The 18,651-nt window shown below is 37.4% G+C and overlaps 1 protein-coding gene across 2 annotated transcripts in view; it reads left to right on the forward strand.

The window, feature by feature from the left end:
- Positions 1 to 18,651, forward strand: part of WDR11 (WD repeat domain 11) — a 53,664-nt gene that overhangs the window by 6,344 nt on the left and 28,669 nt on the right. Inside the window, exons 4-12 of one of the 2 annotated variants that reach the window (XM_054581616.1) lie at positions 163 to 336; positions 1,825 to 2,011; positions 4,242 to 4,407; positions 4,833 to 4,947; positions 5,776 to 5,971; positions 6,176 to 6,279; positions 9,037 to 9,213; positions 11,266 to 11,350; positions 17,436 to 17,542. In XM_054581616.1, the coding sequence (XP_054437591.1) occupies positions 163 to 336; positions 1,825 to 2,011; positions 4,242 to 4,407; positions 4,833 to 4,947; positions 5,776 to 5,971; positions 6,176 to 6,279; positions 9,037 to 9,213; positions 11,266 to 11,350; positions 17,436 to 17,542 (1,311 nt within the window). The remainder of the gene's footprint in view (positions 1 to 162; positions 337 to 1,824; positions 2,012 to 4,241; positions 4,408 to 4,832; positions 4,948 to 5,775; positions 5,972 to 6,175; positions 6,280 to 9,036; positions 9,214 to 11,265; positions 11,351 to 17,435; positions 17,543 to 18,651) is intronic. The other variant, XM_054581617.1, reaches the window with a different exon arrangement.

An 18,651-nucleotide genomic window follows, 5' to 3' on the forward strand; every position in this document is an offset into this window, starting at 1 on the left:
TTGACACACATGTGTAACTTGGAGGGGAGAAGGACAGATTTTAAGGATTACGTAAAAAAAACCCACCCAAAAAACACCAAACAACTAAATATCAAGAACATGTTATCCAAGTCCTTTTGCCGTGGATGACCTCTGAATTTTGTCACTCTCTGGCCTTTACAGACGTTCAGTGGTTATGGAGCCAAGATGCTTCCCGAGACTTACTGCTTGCCATCCACCCGCCAAATTACATCGTGCTCTGGAATGCAGACACTGGCACCAAGCTGTGGAAGAAGAGCTATGCGGACAACATCCTTTCTTTTTCTTTTGACCCTTTCGATCCCTCACATTTAACTTGTGAGTATTGGTTTCTTGTGGAACATAAGTTGAGGTGTTTATACATAGTTAACACTGTATACATAAGTTACGTACACATCATGGACGTGTCATGTTAAAACAACTGAGCCTCGTGGAGAAGCACATCTTTAAGTTCCTAGTTCAGCTCCTGCAGCTCCTAATACAGATAATAAATCATAACCTCCAGCTCCTAATACAGATACTAAATCATAGCCCATAGCATTGGCACGCATTTTGATACTTAGAAATTTGAATCAGCAAGCTGGACCTTCACTGTGTTGAATTTGTGAGTAGAATTAGATTAGCCAGGGAGAGAGAGTTGCTGTGCTATTCTAACTCAAACTTAATTAAATTTGGCTTTCTGGAACATTCAAAGAACCTAAGTTAAAGGTTTCATTTAATCTGGCCAAATTCAGTTTTTCCTTTCTAAAAGAAAATGTTCTAATTCATGCCATGTGTGTTGAGTGCCACAACCAGGTGCATGTGAGGAACAGATGAAGCCCAGCAGAGTTTTGTCTTGAAGAGGTTGTTTTTGCCAGTGTGCTTTTTTGATGCTTTACTGAGCTCTTCACCTAAAAATTAGGTGTGTTTTGAGACAGACATTTTTATGACTAAATTGTTTAGAAAATATTTTTATTGAATTATCCAACAGATGCTTCTTGAGCTAGTCCTCTATGTCAGGCGTGTTCTGGGACCTCGGCTCAATCAGTGACAAAGGACAAGGGTGCCTCCCTTGTCAAGTTTGCCTTCCCCTGTCAGGGAGTCAGATTCTGAACTCGGCGTGCAATGAATTAGTAAGTTCTAGTATAGTAAGAGGATGGAAGTGGCATTAGAAAGGTAAAACAGGACATAGGGAACAAAGGAGGATGGGGGGCTGGGAGAGCCGGCAGGTTGTTGAGTTAGCAGGCCACTGTGGCCACTCTGCTGTCATCATAGATGGAGAGAACAGCTCACTGCATCCTAAGGCTCGATCTGATGCTTGAGAAGAAAAAGGAAGTATGTTTAGACTGATGGCTCATGATAAACATAAAAAAATTCATATCATCAAGTCAAATATTTGAACGTTGTTAAGTGTGATATGCAGAGCTTACATACATAGGGGATTTTTTTTTCATATGTGTATTTTATATTTGGTAAAGTATTTAGATTTTGAAGTTACGGGATATAATGAGGGAAGGTTTTTAATGAAAGTCCATGCACTGAACTATTTGGAAGAACAAACATTTGTTCTTTCTGCCCGTAACCTTCTGGTATTTTTTTTAATATTAAACATTAATTTAGAATGCTTAGCTTGAAGGCCTCTGATGAATTACAATGGACCACCTGTTTCACTTCAACTTGGAGAACATTTCCTGCTATGTTACAACTGCATAACACTGCCAGTTTTATATTATTAAAATTATCATTACCTTGCTGTCAAAATTATAATGGAAAAAAACTGCTAAACCTGATTAAACTTTAATTAGTGGTCTGCTTCTCTCTATGTAGTACTCACCAGCGAGGGTATTGTGTTCATCTCAGACTTCTCCCCGTCCAAGCCTCCCTCAGGCCCTGGGAAAAAAGTCTACATATCCAGCCCACACTCGAGCCCAGCTCACAGCAAGCTGGCTGCAGCCACGGGGGCTAAAAAGGCCCTTAATAAAGTCAAAATCTTAATCACGCAGGAGAAACCTAGGTAAGTGACAAGTGTAAAACTAACAACAACATTTAACTATTTGTCATCTGTTCTTGAAAAAAAATAAATTTTGAACATGTACTAAGATTGATTTTCTTCTTCATTTTACCCTTCTTGTTTGTACTTTTGAGTTTCTAAGAGGAAAAATACCCGTTTCGTCGCCTCCCCTAAGGGGAGATGCAGCACTTAGCATGGCTCCTTTGCTTCCACTAGTTGGGCCAAACTTCCCCCATTGATTTTTTTATAGATTAAAAATTTTGACTTTGGATTTTTACTTTTGAAAATATGAGATGAACATTCTAACATTGCAGCTATTGAATATATTCCGAATATGAGGACAAAATCTGGATTTTCATTTGAAATACATTTTCCTGCCTTCAGTGCTGTGCAATCCCTTTAGTTGTAAAATATGGGTATTTTTCTTATGTGTGTAAAGATGTTTCTCATACTGGTAAGGGCCATAATATTAGGGGAAATTGAAGCTGTGTGACTCAGAAATTCTTTAATCTTGCTTAAATTTTACTCTCCCAGTCTCTAAAGTAGTGTTTTAAGGGATTTCATAGAGTTTCTGTAACTTAGATACTTAAGATAGTGGCTGATACTTGGTAAGAATTCGTTTGGTAAATGCTAGCTATTATTGTTCATATCAGAAATTGCAACTGAATAAAATTTTATATTAAGAAACTAATTTTAGGCATTAGAAATAGATTTCTTTCTTTTTCCTAGAGCCATGATTGTTCTTACATTTTTATTGCTTTGGCAGTTTTTTTTTGGCATCTGTTTTAAAAGAGCCTTTGCTCTTAATATGCTAAGTTTATTCTATCTAGACTTTCTGTAATTACCTGAAAAATATATGGTAAAATACAAATTGTTCTACAAATACATTTTGAATTTATATATAAACATCATTTTTATGTATTAACCATAGGCTGGTTAAGTTCACTACTTTATTCCCCACCCTGTGCCAAGATAATTTAAGATTGCTCTTTAAAGATCTTTTTCCCCTTTTTTTCCCCTTTCTCTTTTTATTTTTTTAAAATTTTTAAATTTAATCTTTATTTTTTCCCATTACTATGCTCCTTTAATATTTTAAGAGAACTTTCTATTTATTTTTCATTGATTCTTTCTCATAAATAAATAATTATTTTATAGTCTGAGTAGTTTTATAAGTTATGATTTATATATGTTACATTTTCTCTCATGTGAATCATACGTTCACCTTGAGTTTTGGGGGCGGTGAATTATTAATCCCGCCAAATAGAACTGCTCTGGGTATTTTCACTTACATTATTACGTATAATCTTGCTAAAGTCTGGGGTGGTAGTACCGGTCCCATTTTATAAATGAGGAAATTGTGCCTCACTTTGTTTTAAATGTTACTCAACTTACCCAAACAGGAAACGGCAGAGTCAGGACTTTAATGCAGTCTGCACCCCTCTCTCTAGTCCTCTAATCTAACTTTATGTTAAAGTTCAAAACCTTTTAGTAGATAATATTATGTAAAAAATAGAACATAATTGTATGTCCATTCCTGTTGAAATATATTTATTATAAAAAGGTTGTGATGAAATAGATGCAATAATCACAACTTACTAAAATGATTTTTGAGATTCTAACAATCTTTTACAATTCTCATATAGCTTTATATATTTTATTTACACAGAAAAAAATACTACGATAGGTGAGTAAAATACCCCACTTTGTTTGCAAAGAGGCTTCAGACAGCTTAAACGGAAATGAAGGCGGGGTAGCGGGAGCGACTTGCGAAAGGCTGTACAGAGAGCCCTTTGACTCGTGACCCGGTGGCCCTCCGTCCCTTACACGTCTGACTTTAGTCCCAAGTCTTGATTTCAGGAGTCTGTTCAGTATTTCCAATTGCAAAATAAAAATAAAATGACTATCCTATGAAAGTCCAGTATATCATAGACTTGTCATTTTATCTTATTCATAGTCTTACTCTTACTATTTTACTTTAAATTTTTCAAAAATTTAGGAGCACCATATCACTCAGCATGTACAATATTATTGCCATAGTTTGGGGTTTGGCACGTAGTAGAGGTCTGAGTGTTAGATAGTAGACCTCGTTTGTCATTTCATAAATAGTTGTGCATTCTCATTGACTTTTTTTATGTGGGAAGTTCAAAATTCAATTCTTTATTATTTTTTTCTGATACGAATACAATCTTTGACTCATTTCTCAATGCCTGACATAAATGTTTGCTTTTTTCAGTGCTGAATTCATAACTCTCAATGATTGCCTTCAGTTGGCATACCTGCCTTCCAAAAGGAACCACATGTTGTTACTCTATCCTCGAGAGATTTTAATCCTCGACCTTGAGGTGAATCAGACAGTGGGTGTGATTGCAATAGAACGAACAGGAGTTCCATTTCTGCAGGTAGCAACAACTTATAAATTCCATCCCCAGAAGTTGATTGTGAATGTTACATAGAGAAAAAGTATAATCATGCAAAAGTCCTTAGTTCAACTTTCTCTTTTCTCTTTATTTTAAAATTAACAATGTTATTTTATATTTCTTTTATTTATTTATTTTTTTTACACTCTTGATTGCTTTGATTTACCCTAGAAATTTTTCTGACTGATCTGGAGATGTTTACCGAACTACTGAAGTGACATGGATAAAAAAGAATTTTTTTAAAATTATAAATGGGTTTTTTAAATGTTTATTTAGTTTTAAAACTTGGGGATTGTGTGATATATTTTTATTTTTTTGTTTTGTCTTTTTTGCCGATATTCTCAAACATGAGCATATGAGTTTCACAGTATATACTCTTTAAAAATAAATGAATCATCTCTTTGAAGGTAATACCCTGCTTTCAACGTGATGGTTTATTTTGCCTACACGAAAATGGCTGTATAACTTTACGTGTTCGAAGATCTTATAATAGTATTTTCAACACTTCAAATGAGGAATTAGGTGAGTTTATGTCTCACAATAATTTAATTATGTTTTCTTCAGAAATATTTTATAAAACAAAGACCAGCCAGATAATAGAGTCAATGGTAATCCTGGCTTTGAGAAAGTAGAATATTGTTATAAAATGGGGCATAAAAAAAAACACAAGCGCAAGAATAATCTCTTGGTGTTATCATAGTACCCCTCCTGTATACAACAAAGAAAAAAATATGTTGTAATTCCTTCTGGATTATTTCCAGGGGCCAAGTAGGTGTTATCTTCTGTGAATTTTTCTTTAGTACAAGCCCAACCTTATATGTGCATTTAGTCTTATGCCTCCTTGACTTTTCCTCTGCCTTAGGAATTTACACTGTAAAGTGACAGGTAAATAAGCCTCCAGGTGGTTCAGTTGTTGTTGTCAATCTTATCCTGGAGAATAGAAGTCATATTTTGTGAAATAAAATGTACTAGTAGAGTTGAAAGTGACTTTAACATCTTCCATAAAATACAATTATTTTCAGGCTTTCTATAGACCACTATGAACTATGCTGTTCATTATTTAAAGCATTTACTTTATTTTAGAAATGTTAAAAAACAAGCTATCTTGATTATATTCAATAGATGTTATTTTGGAAATTAAACTTGGTGCAGACAATCATTAAGGTAATTATCTTTATATTCTGAAGAAATTAATAATAATTGTAGAAAGGGCAGCCACTCTTGACAGATTTTCCATTAGTGAAGGAATGCTAGCCTTTTCAGTTGAGGTTTTATTTAAAGTAAAAGAACTGTTAGTGATGTCGGTATGGTTGCTTTCTGATACTGAAAAGAAAACAATACTATGTTAAGATCCAGATCCTGTCCAGGAGCTTACCTATGATTTACGAAGCCAGTGTGACGCCATCAGGGTGACCAAAACTGTCCGTCCCTTCAGTATGGTGTGCTGTCCCGTCAACGAGAATGCGGCTGCCCTCATAGTGAGCGACGGAAGGGTCATGATCTGGGAACTGAAGAGTGCCGTTTGTAATCGAAGTTCACGGAGCAGGTGCGTCAGTCAGTGGGATCGTTTTTAAAGTGATAATGAAGGCGTTAGGTTATCAGAGAATTATGTAAACCTGCTGAAGATATTTCACCTTTGCATAAGAAAATAGATAGAATGCCGTGATCTGAAATTAGTAATTTGTTAGTTACTCCCTTGTGAGGCAGACTTGAAATATGTGGAAACTGCCGCATTGTTCGGTCTTTGCAGCAGCTCCGGTGTGTCGCCTTTGTATTCCCCCGTGTCTTTCTGTGGAATTCCTGTGGGCGTGCTACAGAAGAGGCTCCCGGACCTCTCCTTAGACAACATGATTGGTGAGCTTCTCTTTTCTTCTCTAACTTTCACATTAGGTATTCTTTCTGAAGGGCAGAAATTGATACAGTCACTGATTTGCGACGATTATAAAGTCACAGTTAACACTTGAGAAAACTAAGATGTAGAGAGCACAGAGCCCTGTACATCCTAGATATGCAGTAAATATTTATTGAAGGAATAATGAAGTAACTGAGCAATATCAGAAAGGATTATTTTAACTTTTTGACATACATTGTCTTGTTTACATGTTGGTGATTCTTACTCTCAACAAATATTAATTTGCAGATAAAATATTGCTTCCAACGTGTTTAATTATTATCAGGCCAGTGTATATTAAAGGAAGAATGAAGATTTGTGATTTCTAATATTATACAACTAGAAATTATAAATATGCCAAACAGTTTTTATTTCTAATTCTTTTGAAATTGTTGCTGTGGTTTATAAAGGATTGTTTTGTATCATTATTTGTTCTCCCATAATGTAATTGAAAATTGGTATTATTTAGTAGGTTGTTTTGTTTAAATGGTTGATAGATGATACATAAGGAAGAGCTATTAATCTTCTTAATCAGGGATGACATTTATTGAGTCCTTATTACTGTGTTCAGTGCTGAGCTAAATACTCTGAATGGTACCTCACACAGTCCTACAAGATATATAATCTTATTTCCATTTTATGTTTGTGGGAACTGAGACCTAGAGAGAATTTTTTAAAAACTTGCTCAAAACCACACAACCAGTAAGTGGAAGAGCCAGAATGTGAACCTCTTCACCCCAGGCTGGAGCCTGCTCCTGGACCTTGGCTACCAGCCCTGGCTGCTCCCCTGGGATCTTAGGCAAGGCCTGACCTTACCAGGCCTTGGTTTTCTCATGATTCCTGTAAGTTGTAAAATCCTTCTGCTCAATGACACTAACTTTTATATTTAAAATTCTTTCTCCTTGCCTCCCAGACATAAATCCACATAAGGAAGTTTAGACACATACTTGTTCTGCAGAATGCATCTTATCAGTAACCCAATTTTTGGAGTTAATTGAGCTTGTCTGCACTTGATAAAAATATTAAATTGAAAAGAATTACAAACACACACAAGCACAGAACTAATCAGTAATATGAAACATTGAAATTTTATGCTGTTTAGATATCTAAGTAAAATAAATTACATTTGTTTTAAAGATTTTTAAAATTTATTTTTAGAGAGAGGGGAGGGGAGGGAGAAAGGGAGGCAAACATTGATATGCGAGAGAATCATCAATAGGCTGCCTTCTGCACGCCCCCAACTAGAGACCTGGCCTGAAACCCAGGCACGTGCCCTGACCAGGAGTTGAACCAGTGACCTTTTGGTTCACAGGCCCATGCTCAGTCCACTGAGCCATACCAGCCAGGGCTAAATTACATTTTTTAAGAGACAAAAGGCTATAGATTGTTTAACAGCTCTTGACAATGTAGTTGGTTCAAAAGTATTATACAAATAAAGCTTTGTTACTTGAAAACAGTTTAATTAAAACTTTTAATTTGAAATTCAATGTGTATTTAGCGGTAATTCAGTTAAATACAGAGTCCTGATTTATAACGGTGTTCCTTGGGTAAAGGCTGCTGCTTATTAAGGCCTAATCTGCCTTCCCTGTGAGTTGCCTCTGTGGAAGATGCTTGAACAAAATATGGCAGTTCTCAGGAATCAACTCTTAAGATACTGAGGGTTGGTAAACATGTACCTACCTGTTGAATTCCCCATTCCTTTAGACTCCATCTTTTGTAACCAAAGATTGATGTTAACTGCAGGACTGATCTGAAGGGATCATTTTATTTGCATTAAATTGATGGCCTTTTTTTCCCTGTATATCTTATGGATTTTAAAATAACTTTAGAGCCTCAAAAGATTATATTCAGAGTCTCATCACCCATTCCTAGTAATTATTTACACTTTGCCCTTTGTATATTTGTGTGTTTATACATTATATACACTCATGTATTCTTTCTTATGTATTTTTTGGCAATTTAACCCCAGTAGTCAAAAGTGATTTATAGGAAGAAAAATTGTATACCCTTATTAGTAGATGGTGTTGATTTTGTTGTACTCTTCATATTTCCATTTTGTTACATTGGTTTTTATTGGAGTCATCTTTTTAGTTTGAGACTTGATAACTAAGTATGAGTGTTATATCTGGAAGATATGCCATTTAATACTTAACCTTTGACAGTTACAGGTTATATGTGATATATAAGTTTACATATTTACATATAAAATATTTAATTATAAAGCTTAAATTTTATAATTGTATGAACACAGTAGGATTTCTTCTTAGAAATCTAAATGAATTCTTGGACCTGTTGTTTGTGATTGCCAATTCTGTGTGCACTTTACGAAGCACATCGATTAAAAGTAATGCTTTCGAAAGTGATGCAGCGTCCCACTCCACGGAAACTGCCCTCTGACCGAAGTCCTCTTGCTTTGCCTTTGGTGCCCTAATGCCAGGAACTTTGGCTGAAACAGTGTTTCTTAGAAGACAAAGGTTAGCCGTTCTGGGGAGCAGCAGTCTGGGGTAATCTATCTTTTGAGATGTCAGGCAACACAATGCAAGTCCCGTAGCCAAGTCCAGGGCCGTTGTATAGCTACAGCCCCTGACTTGCAACATCACACCCTCTTGACCCGAATATACTTTCCTGGGCCTGAAGAGTATTTCCACTGAAAGTGTTTTGGATTTTGAAGATGAGCATCCATTATAATGGATACGTTGGTATTTTTGATTGCCAACCAGGGCAAAGCGCAGTCGCTGGGGAAGAGCAGGCCCCGGGCCCCGCCCTGCAGGAAGTGCACCTCAGGTTCTTGCTCACGGGGCTGCTGTCGGGGCTGCCCGCGCCGCAGTTCGCTGTCCGCATGTGTCCGCCGCTGACCACGAAGAACATCAAGCTGTACCAGCCCCTGCTCGCTGTCGGTGAGTGCTGGGCCTGTTCTTGAAAAATTCTTCCTTCATGTTTTACGTTTTATAAGACTTGTAACTTTGCTAATTACTAGAAAATTCTTTTTAAGAATAAAGAGGAAGAGGCTAAGTGAAGCCATGTAATACTCCTCTTAAAATATTTTTCTGTTCTGTCCTTTGAGTCTACCGATCTTTTTATTTATTTATTTTAAATCACAATGCTAATTTTTAAATGATAATTAAAATTTTTAACGCTCCCAAGGTCTGTAAACAGGTGATTTGTGATAGTTTTTATCTAAAATGAAAACCCAACCACATTTATTTTGTTGCTGGTATGTCTGAGTTATGCTAGTATATCAGCATAATGGCTGACTTGTGAGAACTAAAGGCTCATTTGAATATTACTATATAACAATATTCCTTTTCTCCATTTTTTCATTACTATTTTCTGAAGGTGATTTGAATTTTAATGTTCAATAGTCCATGTGTACATAGGGACTAAATAGTAATAATCATGTGTTCAGATTTATATAAAATCAAATAAATGTTTAATTTTTGCTATAGAATCTACCAATTCATATTAAACCTCTTAAGGAGATTTTAATTAGGATTTGCCAATGCACAAAATTTGTTCAAGGTCAATTAGGATTCTCTCAGTTTCTGGGAAAAAATTATTTCTTGGGATAGCTACATAATGAGAGCTAAGTCAGGATCTGAGATTTCTTTTGTAGGATAAACTGTATTGTACTGGTATATAATGAGTATCAAGTCATTTATTGAATTTAGTATAATAACAAAGTAAAACCAAAAAATATAAAATGCATGTGCTCAGAGTCACTAGGGAAGAGGAGCAGAGTTCATCTGTGGAATTGCTGCTTCTCCTTGGGGTCACCCTCGAGTACAGGATCACAGGCTCTACGTCAGCAAAACTTGCAGAATGTAGTACTTATTTGATTATTAAGAAGAGCAGTTAGCTGAAAAGTTTTAGTAATTCTTTAGATATATTCTCAGTAATAGAGAGCATTATTGTGGCACAGATGATAAAAGGAAACAAGTGTAATACTGTGATTTTCTAGAACAGTTTTACAAAGTATTTCTGAAGCTTTATTCAACAAGGAAGCTAAAATTGAAATTTGCCTACCATTTTTACTTTTATTATTATTATCATTATATTTTATTGTTATTTCTACGTTTATTGCACTTTATATAATCCATTAATCGCTTTAAGTCATGTACAGTGAGAAACTGATCATTTGACATATTATACTGGTCACTTGTTTAATTTACAAAAACAGTTTAAGGTTTGAAACATTGCTTTCTCAAGTATGGCCACATCCCTTCTAATTAAATTTTAGACACACTACCTGAGATCATAAGCATTAGGCAAAACCATAATTACAGTAGTAACTGAAATAGTAATAATCATATACTTACTTTGTGTCAGATGCTGTACTAAGTGTTTTATGTCTGTTCTCATTTAGTCTCCAACAGATAGACTTTCTATTATACCCATGTTTAAAGGATGAAAACCACATATTTAGTGTGGTCCCGTAAGAGTTTAGGGCAGAACCGGGGCTTGAACTCAGGCTTCTTTGACTGCAAAAATCCACAGTTAACCATTATCCTATACCATCTCTTTGTGATTTATTTAATATAAAAGATAAAACCAAACCAAAATCTTTATTTAAAAAAAACAGAAAAATCTGGTCAGTGAGTTCTGCTAGGAGTCCTTTTTGAAGACTAGTTACAATCAACATTGCAAATTTCAAGAAGTATAAATTCTCATGTGTAAAAATGCTTAGGAAAGTGCCTTTTCAAATTTTACGTGTTGAGTTAGGATTTGAAATTTTTTGTGAAAATCTATCCTTTGACCTACATATGATTTCAGAGCATGTGCGATCAGGCCCATTTTTTATGAGGGATAGCAGAGAATTTTGGTATTTTTTTAATCACATAGCTTTGGTCCCTTTTATAAGAGATAAATGTAAAATGATTAAAATCCCGAGAAAAGGTGGTGTTGGAAACATCGGGAGCTCCTCCGACACATACTCTCACGTCGTTCCGCAGGTACAAGCAACGGCTCTGTCCTGGTGTACCATCTCGCCAGCGGGCTGCTGCACAAGGAGCTGAGCGTCCACTCGTGTGACGTCAGGTGAGTATGTCATCCTGTCATTGACATGGACATCGCAAACCCACATGCTATTAGGGAGGCGTTCGCATAGACTTTGCTACATTGAATACTCCGCAGTGGTGACTATTCTACTGAAAGCGGAATAATAAACACCCATGTCCTACTAATGGCTGTGCTAATCAAGGATGATACTGATTGTTTGCTCTTTGTAAAGGGCATTATGCAGTAGAGAATTTTTTCTCATTATTGCTGTATCTTAATTGGTTTCTTCTAAGATTCAGGCTATTTCTGGAAATTGTTGTGTTTCCTTGTTCAGGTTTATTTAGTTGGTTTTTCATTTCTATAAAGATCCCTCTATCGGACTGCTTATCAAAATTGAATACAGTCATTTTAATAATTAATCTCATTTATTTCTTTGTTTAAGCACCATCAGAAAAGGACCAAACCTGTCTAGCATTTGTTTTTTCATTTTCAGATGTGATCTGTCTAATGACTATGCAGAGATGCGACGGGGGGTGGGGGCGGGGGGCCGGGGGGGCTGAAATGAGAGGAACGCCTCTTCCTTTCCGTTGTGAAGCGCATGCACGTCTTCTCCAGGGGCTTAATTTTATTGACTGTATGGCTGTTATCCTTTTTAGGCCCAAGCAAGGATGGACTGTGAAGTTGCACATGTATAATATAAAGTTATTAAATTGCCAGTATTTTTTGATGATCTTTTAACAAAAGTGTAAGAAAGGCCATTTTCTGTCCTCTGCACATTATATAAGTATAAGTCCCATGTATATGTTACAGTTCTTAGTGAACCGTTAAAGAGCACCATATCCTTGAGTAAATGCACCGTCTGAATGGGCCAGGGTTAACCCTTTAAGAATCACGCTTGTGACTGGGATGGAAGTCTCCGAAGGGTTTACATGGCCTTGTTCTTTCAGGTGTGCTGTTCCGTGGCGCAGCCCGGTGGCAGTTTATCCCCACCTCCGCTGGGCCCCTTCAGTATCTCCCTCAGCGCTCTCACGTGGAGCAGTGTCTCCAGAAGTGTTGGGCTCGCGAAGTACAGCAACACAGTCTGTTCCTCTTCTTGTTCCTTCCGGTAGCCCCTGCTGTCACTGCTGCTGCTGCCTCCCTTCCTTCCTTCCCTGTCTGCATTTCTTTTCTTGACAGTTCCGCTCACCCTTGCCTTTTGTGTGCAGTGTTGCCTCTCCTGGCTCACACCAGCCAATCAGAACCCTCCCTTTAAGCAGTACTTGTTCTAAGGATTATGCTAAGTATTAACACTTCGCACACATCATTTCACTGAATCTCCACTACAGTTTGTGCAGTAGGCACTGTGATTATTACCAATTTACAGAAGAAGAAACTGAGTATTGTAATCTCAAAACTTAGCAGAATTCAGTCAAGGCCTTTTAGACTTTAAAATTGAGCTCTTATACTTACGGTAGATGCACATAGATTAGTAGGAAACATTTCGTCAATAAGATAAAAATTTAAGCCAGATTCATGTTACGAATTTGGTACATGCTTCTGGAAAATCAAGCACATTTTAATTTTTTCTGAACACTGAAATTTTTAATAAAGACACAGGAGCTGGTTTATCTGTGAGCTATTCATTTCTTTTTTCTTTTTTTTTTAATCGGGGTGACATCGGTCAATAGGATCATGTAGGTTTAAAGTGTACAATTCTGTGAAACATGATCTGAATATTGTATTGTGTTTGCACCACCCAAAGTTGAATCTTACATTTCTGAAAGCGAGGGTTCTTGCCCTGGCTGAGTTAGGTCATGCACATGACTCACACATGCTGTGATGGTATTTGTTACTGAGCGACACTGGAAGTCTCTGTAAATTGTTACATAGGACGCCGAATAACTCTAAGGGATACACTCGTCAGACAGGCTGGTGTGGATGAACACACAGATATGCTCCCTTTTTTTATATGAATTTTCCCTCTTAATTGCCATTTCGAAGATAATTCACCTTTTATATTCAGAGGTGGCACCCAAGAAGATGCGAAAATCCTGCTGTCCTCATATCTCAGTTAATGCAATTATGGTATTATAATGAAAAGCCATTGTGAAAATTTCACAGATGTGTTATGAAAACTGCTGAACTTATTAGCAGTAAACCCGAGACGTTCTAGATATTCACATGCATATTAAAGGCCAAGTTTTAGAAAGTTGTTTTTCTACCTTGTACTAAATGTGCTGTTTAAAACCACTTATTTTTAAGTGCTTAAATCTTATGCATGCACATGGTCAGGACTGCCTAGCTGCAAACAGTTGCATCTGTTATGGTTTTTTAAAACCATGATGTTTTAACCAGTTAGGCTTTATAAATAAATATTGAGCGGCTTCTGTATGCCTGCATACAGACATCTTTAAGTCTTGTTACGTGTTGGAAGGAAGTAGATGAAGTACAGTGGTACATGTAGGTTTTCTTAGATTATTAGTTGGTGTCTTTGTCCAGTAGACTAGGTTTATAATAATGTAGCCCAATACTATTTTCAATATTGGGAACTATTAGAGCAGTAGTTTATATGGGTATGAGAACATTGATTGGTAAGTATTGTTTTGAGTAAATGGAGTGATTGCGGAAAGAAAATGATCTCTATTTTGTCTGTCCATAAATTTGCAGAAGTTAGTTTTATGTAATCCTAGAACTTGAAGGCCTCTCAGAAAGTGTGTGTCCCCCAGCCACCCACGGTTGAGAAGTAGATCCTGTAGCGTCCCCAGCGGAGGTGAGTAGGCCCAGCTTGGGAACCTGTAGGAGGCAGAAGCTCACATACCCACTGATAAAGTGACAGTTGTTCAATAGTTAGAAATCCTACAAAACAAACCTAGATTGAGTCAGAAAGTGAGCTGCTGTTCTTATGAGGTTTTTTTTTTTCTTTTGTACAGCTCAGTGCATAGTTTAAACCTAAACAATAGTTTTCTAATCCTTAGAGCACTGTGGTGCTTAGCTGTGTTGGACAAGAGCTTCCTTCTTTTTCTTTTGAGAAATAATCCCCTCCATATCTAATCTACTTTGAAGTCCAACTTGATTTTTATTTTCTTCAGTTAATCAGTACGTATCAGATGGATATACAAGCTGCTGCTGGAATCTGCTCAAAGACGACATGCTCACAGAGCTAGAATACAAATAAGTAGGCACCCCATGTTCTGTTATATTCTGAACACTGGGACATCTTATAAACAATAAGAATAGCATTTCTTGAATATGTATGGCACCAGTAAACATAGGAAAGAATGCTAGGCTTTTCTCAAACATCGTTTATTTAATCTAAGAATTTACTGAGTGCCTGTCATGTGCCTGACAACACGTAATGTGGTACTTCCCTTCAAAGAGAGCCCTGGCTGGTGTTGCTTAGTGGATTGAGCACCGGGCTGTGAACCAAAGGGTTGCTGGTTCGATTCCCAGTCGGGGCACATGCCTGGGTTGTGAGCCAGGTTCCCAGTTGGGGGTGCGCAAGAGGCAACCACACATTGCTGTTTCTATCCCTCTCTTTCTCTTTCCCTTCCCGTCTCTCTAAAATTAAATAAATAAGTCCTTTTTTTTTTTAAAGAGAGTATACTCTATCTAGTGCGTTGTTTCTGAGCCACTCCCATTGTTTCCTTAGTTGTTCAAGCTTTCAGGCAAAACCCTATTTGCCCTTTGGGACTCAGCATCAGTGGTTCTCCTGGAAGCCTTGCCTGGCCCCTGAGATAAGATTTCATTTGACTCTTGTAAGCTCCTGTTGAACTCTGCACCATGCTCTTTTGTAATAGGTAATACAGAATACACTAGTATTTTGCTAGATCATAAACTCCAGGACAGCGATTATATTCATCTTATCCACAGCTGTATTCCCAGTGCCTACCACAGTCACTGGCATCACTGGGTACTTGACAGGTATATTTTTGAAAATAAGGACTTGAGAATGAGAGGACTGGAATTGTCAGTGTTGGGGGACAGTGGCATTGCTACTATATTGGAGCATTAAGTAGTTCCGACCGCCAGCAACAAGACCTGGAGAGTGAGCGTGTCTTCAGGTTTCTGTGGTCTTAAGGTTTCTTTCTTTTTAAGATTTTGCTTATTTATTTTTAGAGAGAGGGGAAGGGAGGGAGTAAGAGGAAGAGAAACAATACAATTGTATTGTTTTCTTGCCATTGGTTTCCTCTTGTATGCGCCTGAAACCGCAACCCAGGCATATCCCTGGCTGGGAATTGAACCGGCGACCTTCTGCTTTGCAGGGTGATGCCCAACCAATTGAGCCACACCCGTCAGGGCTGTGGTCTTAAGGTTTCTAAATGTCTGATTGAAGCTATCAGGTTTATAGAAAGAGCAGAATAAGTGTAACATGATTTTTCTGCCCTTTTGTTCACTCTGAGTAGAAAACTTCATGAGTACTGTTCCATGTTAGGGGAAAGAGAAACAAGAGACAAGGGACTTTTCCAGTGAATAATTAACCAAATTATATTGTGTTCACTCTAGATGCGGTCTGAGTTGAGCAAACAGGGAGCCTCACAAAGAAGACAGAGCTTGAGTTAGAGTGTGACATAGCGCGATCGCAGTACCGATGGTGATTGCTGTCAGGGCAGCACTTCCTCCGCGGCCGGCCTTCCTTGTCGCTCAGCGTTGTCATTCTGGCACAACAGAGGAAGAGGCAGAGGAAGGGAGACCAGCTGGAGCCAGGTCTTGCCCTCAGATAGCAATTGAAAAGGGAAAGACAGAGGTCATTGCAGGCTTGGGAATTCTCAAGAGCACTCGTTTTAAGCAGCCTAAGCTGAGTGTTTCAACAGTTTTACATTTAAAGAACTATAATCCTGGATAACTACAGCAATTCCCTGCTATCACAAATATTATTTTCAGTTTGCCTGGGCTTGTCTTTGCCCCCTTGAGAAAGGACAGGTAGATGGATACACAAGGGTTGGTGAGGACGGTGATAAATAGCAGACAAGATTCAGATGATTGAGTGGTGTGGTCAGGTGGGATGAGGCAGATGGCCCTGTGGCTTTGAAAAGCGTACAGAGGGGTTTGGATGTGATGCAGGAAGCCAGCCATTGTGCCTTCTCGGGCAAGCAAGGGACGTGGTCAGGATGGCATTTAAAGCTAAATCTAGCAATTGCATTCAAACTGGAGTAAAAGTGGACAAAGTAGATGAGGGGTTGGCAGACATTTTCTGTAAAGGACTAGGTAGTAAGTACTTCAGGCCTTGCCAGCCAAAGCATTGCTCTCACAACTATTCAGCTCCGCCCTTGTATCGTGAAAGCAGCCATAGACGCTTGTTAACAATGGCTGTCCCGTAGACACTGATGGGCACCTCCGGGGAGAAGAGAGGTTTCGGTTTCCCTCCCAGCCAGCCTCTGTTGCCCTGTAAGCGATGCAGGGTAGTAGTGCAGCGTTTCTCACTTATTCTTACGGCTCTGATGACCACTTGTCCTTTGTGCCGTCCCTTTTCATTCTCTGCAGGCCATGATGGTGGACGCTCTCCAGTTACGTTGGTGGGAAAAACATGGGCTCTCCTCCCACTGCTCCCATACAAGGAGACCCCAGGACATTAGGTTGATAGGTTACTGTCTTGTCATTGGGTCTTTCTTTCTTTCTTTTTTTTTTTTTTTTTGAGATTTTTCTCTTCTGCTTTTCTCTAATTGAGATACCATTTGAAACTTTCAACCACTTCCAAATCTTACAACTCAGTTCATATTGTTTGCTTCAGGAATATCTGCTTCCTAACCAAGAAGTTTGATAAAATTTGATGAAGTTCCTAAGTGTACGCAACTTTAGGAAGTCTGCTTAGAATATTTCTATACCATTTAGTTTTAAGCAGTGGGATTCTCAGAAACTACTGTGATGTGATGCTCTCCTTCACCAGATTTTATTTTAATGTTGCTATGAAGCCTGATAACTAAACTCTCTTGTCATTATCGGAGATAAAGTTTAAACTATAAATAATTTCATATAGCTTGAAAGTATATGGTAATGCAGTCTCAAATAAAAGGTCATATTAATATTACTTCTTAATTAAGTTGTAATATTAGGAAAACTTATTTAGGAAAACTTAATTAGGAAAAACTTATTATTCAAATTTTTCAAACTAAAAGAGTATTAACCTTTGTTCAATATCTCATTATAGGGGTATTGAATGGACAAGTTTGACTGGTTTTCTTTCTTTTGCTACCTCAACACCAAATAATGTGGGATTAGTGAGAAATGAACTTCAGCTGGTTGATCTTCCAACAGGTTTGTGTATTAAGACTCTTGAAAGATTTAAAATGATTTTTCATATTGATCAAAAACATTGTCATTTATAAACATGTTCTAAAGTACTTTCTTTAACCTTGGAGTTTTTTTTCTTTTATTCTATGTTTATGTATTGTGTATTCTATGTGTAATAGGTGTCCTAGAAAGGACTCATTATTATTTGTATACAAATTGTGTTAACACAAATGGGTGGTAAAATGGAGTACCATTGGCCTGGACAGACAGATTCAGAAATAAATAGGGTATCAGTTCTTCTTTTATATACATTGTTGTGGACAACTGAAAGTGCAATTTAAAAAATAAGTCTTTGTAGTTCAACTTTATGAGATTCTATTTTAAAATTTTGGACTTTATAGGAATCCCTTAAGAAACTTATAAGTAAGGACTATTTTTAAATGCTCAAATTTGAAACTTTTGATGGTCTTTGGGTGACTGAATAGGGAGATTTAATTTGAGAGTTTAAAAGACTTTACACTCAGAAACTTCCTGTAAAGTAACTTGTTCAGAAGTGTTAAAAACTTACAGCCCAAAGAGTTTTAAAGTGAAAAACTTGAAAATAGAATAAGGTGAGGAGTTCAAATTATTTTATAACACATGCATTAATTTCAAATAAATGTTTTTTACAAAAACATGGTTTTTTAAAAATGGCGTAGCAACATGAATCTATGTAGATGGTTTTAACCAGTAAGATGCGTGTGTGTGTGTAATAAATCAAATATATTGTTGCTTCTTTCCATTCTCAATGTGTGTTTCCAAGATATACCTGAGAGTGACGAACAAGCGTCTGTCTCAGAGCGCGTTGCTGCCCCTCCAGGGCTCGGCCCCACCGCGTAGGCCGGCGGCGCTCCCCTGCCACTGGACGTGCTGTCTGTCCCCGACCCCCAGTTTGCCAGCAAACGGCACTGGTGTTGCTAGTTGCATGGCAGCCCCGGGATGAAATGGTGTCCTCTGGTGTCATTTACAAAAAAACCAAAAAAACCAAAAACTTTTTTTTTTTATCAGCTCAAGCTCTGGACTTTTAGATAAATCTTTTATAATCTCTTTTTGAGGAACAGACATCAAAGCAATGTCACTGAGTCTTTGAGTGG

This window comes from Pteronotus mesoamericanus, unplaced genomic scaffold (assembly GCF_021234165.1).
Source record: "Pteronotus mesoamericanus isolate MK-2021 breed Mesoamerican mustached bat unplaced genomic scaffold, CSHL_Meso_final contig_657, whole genome shotgun sequence".
Taxonomy (NCBI): domain Eukaryota; kingdom Metazoa; phylum Chordata; class Mammalia; order Chiroptera; family Mormoopidae; genus Pteronotus; species Pteronotus mesoamericanus.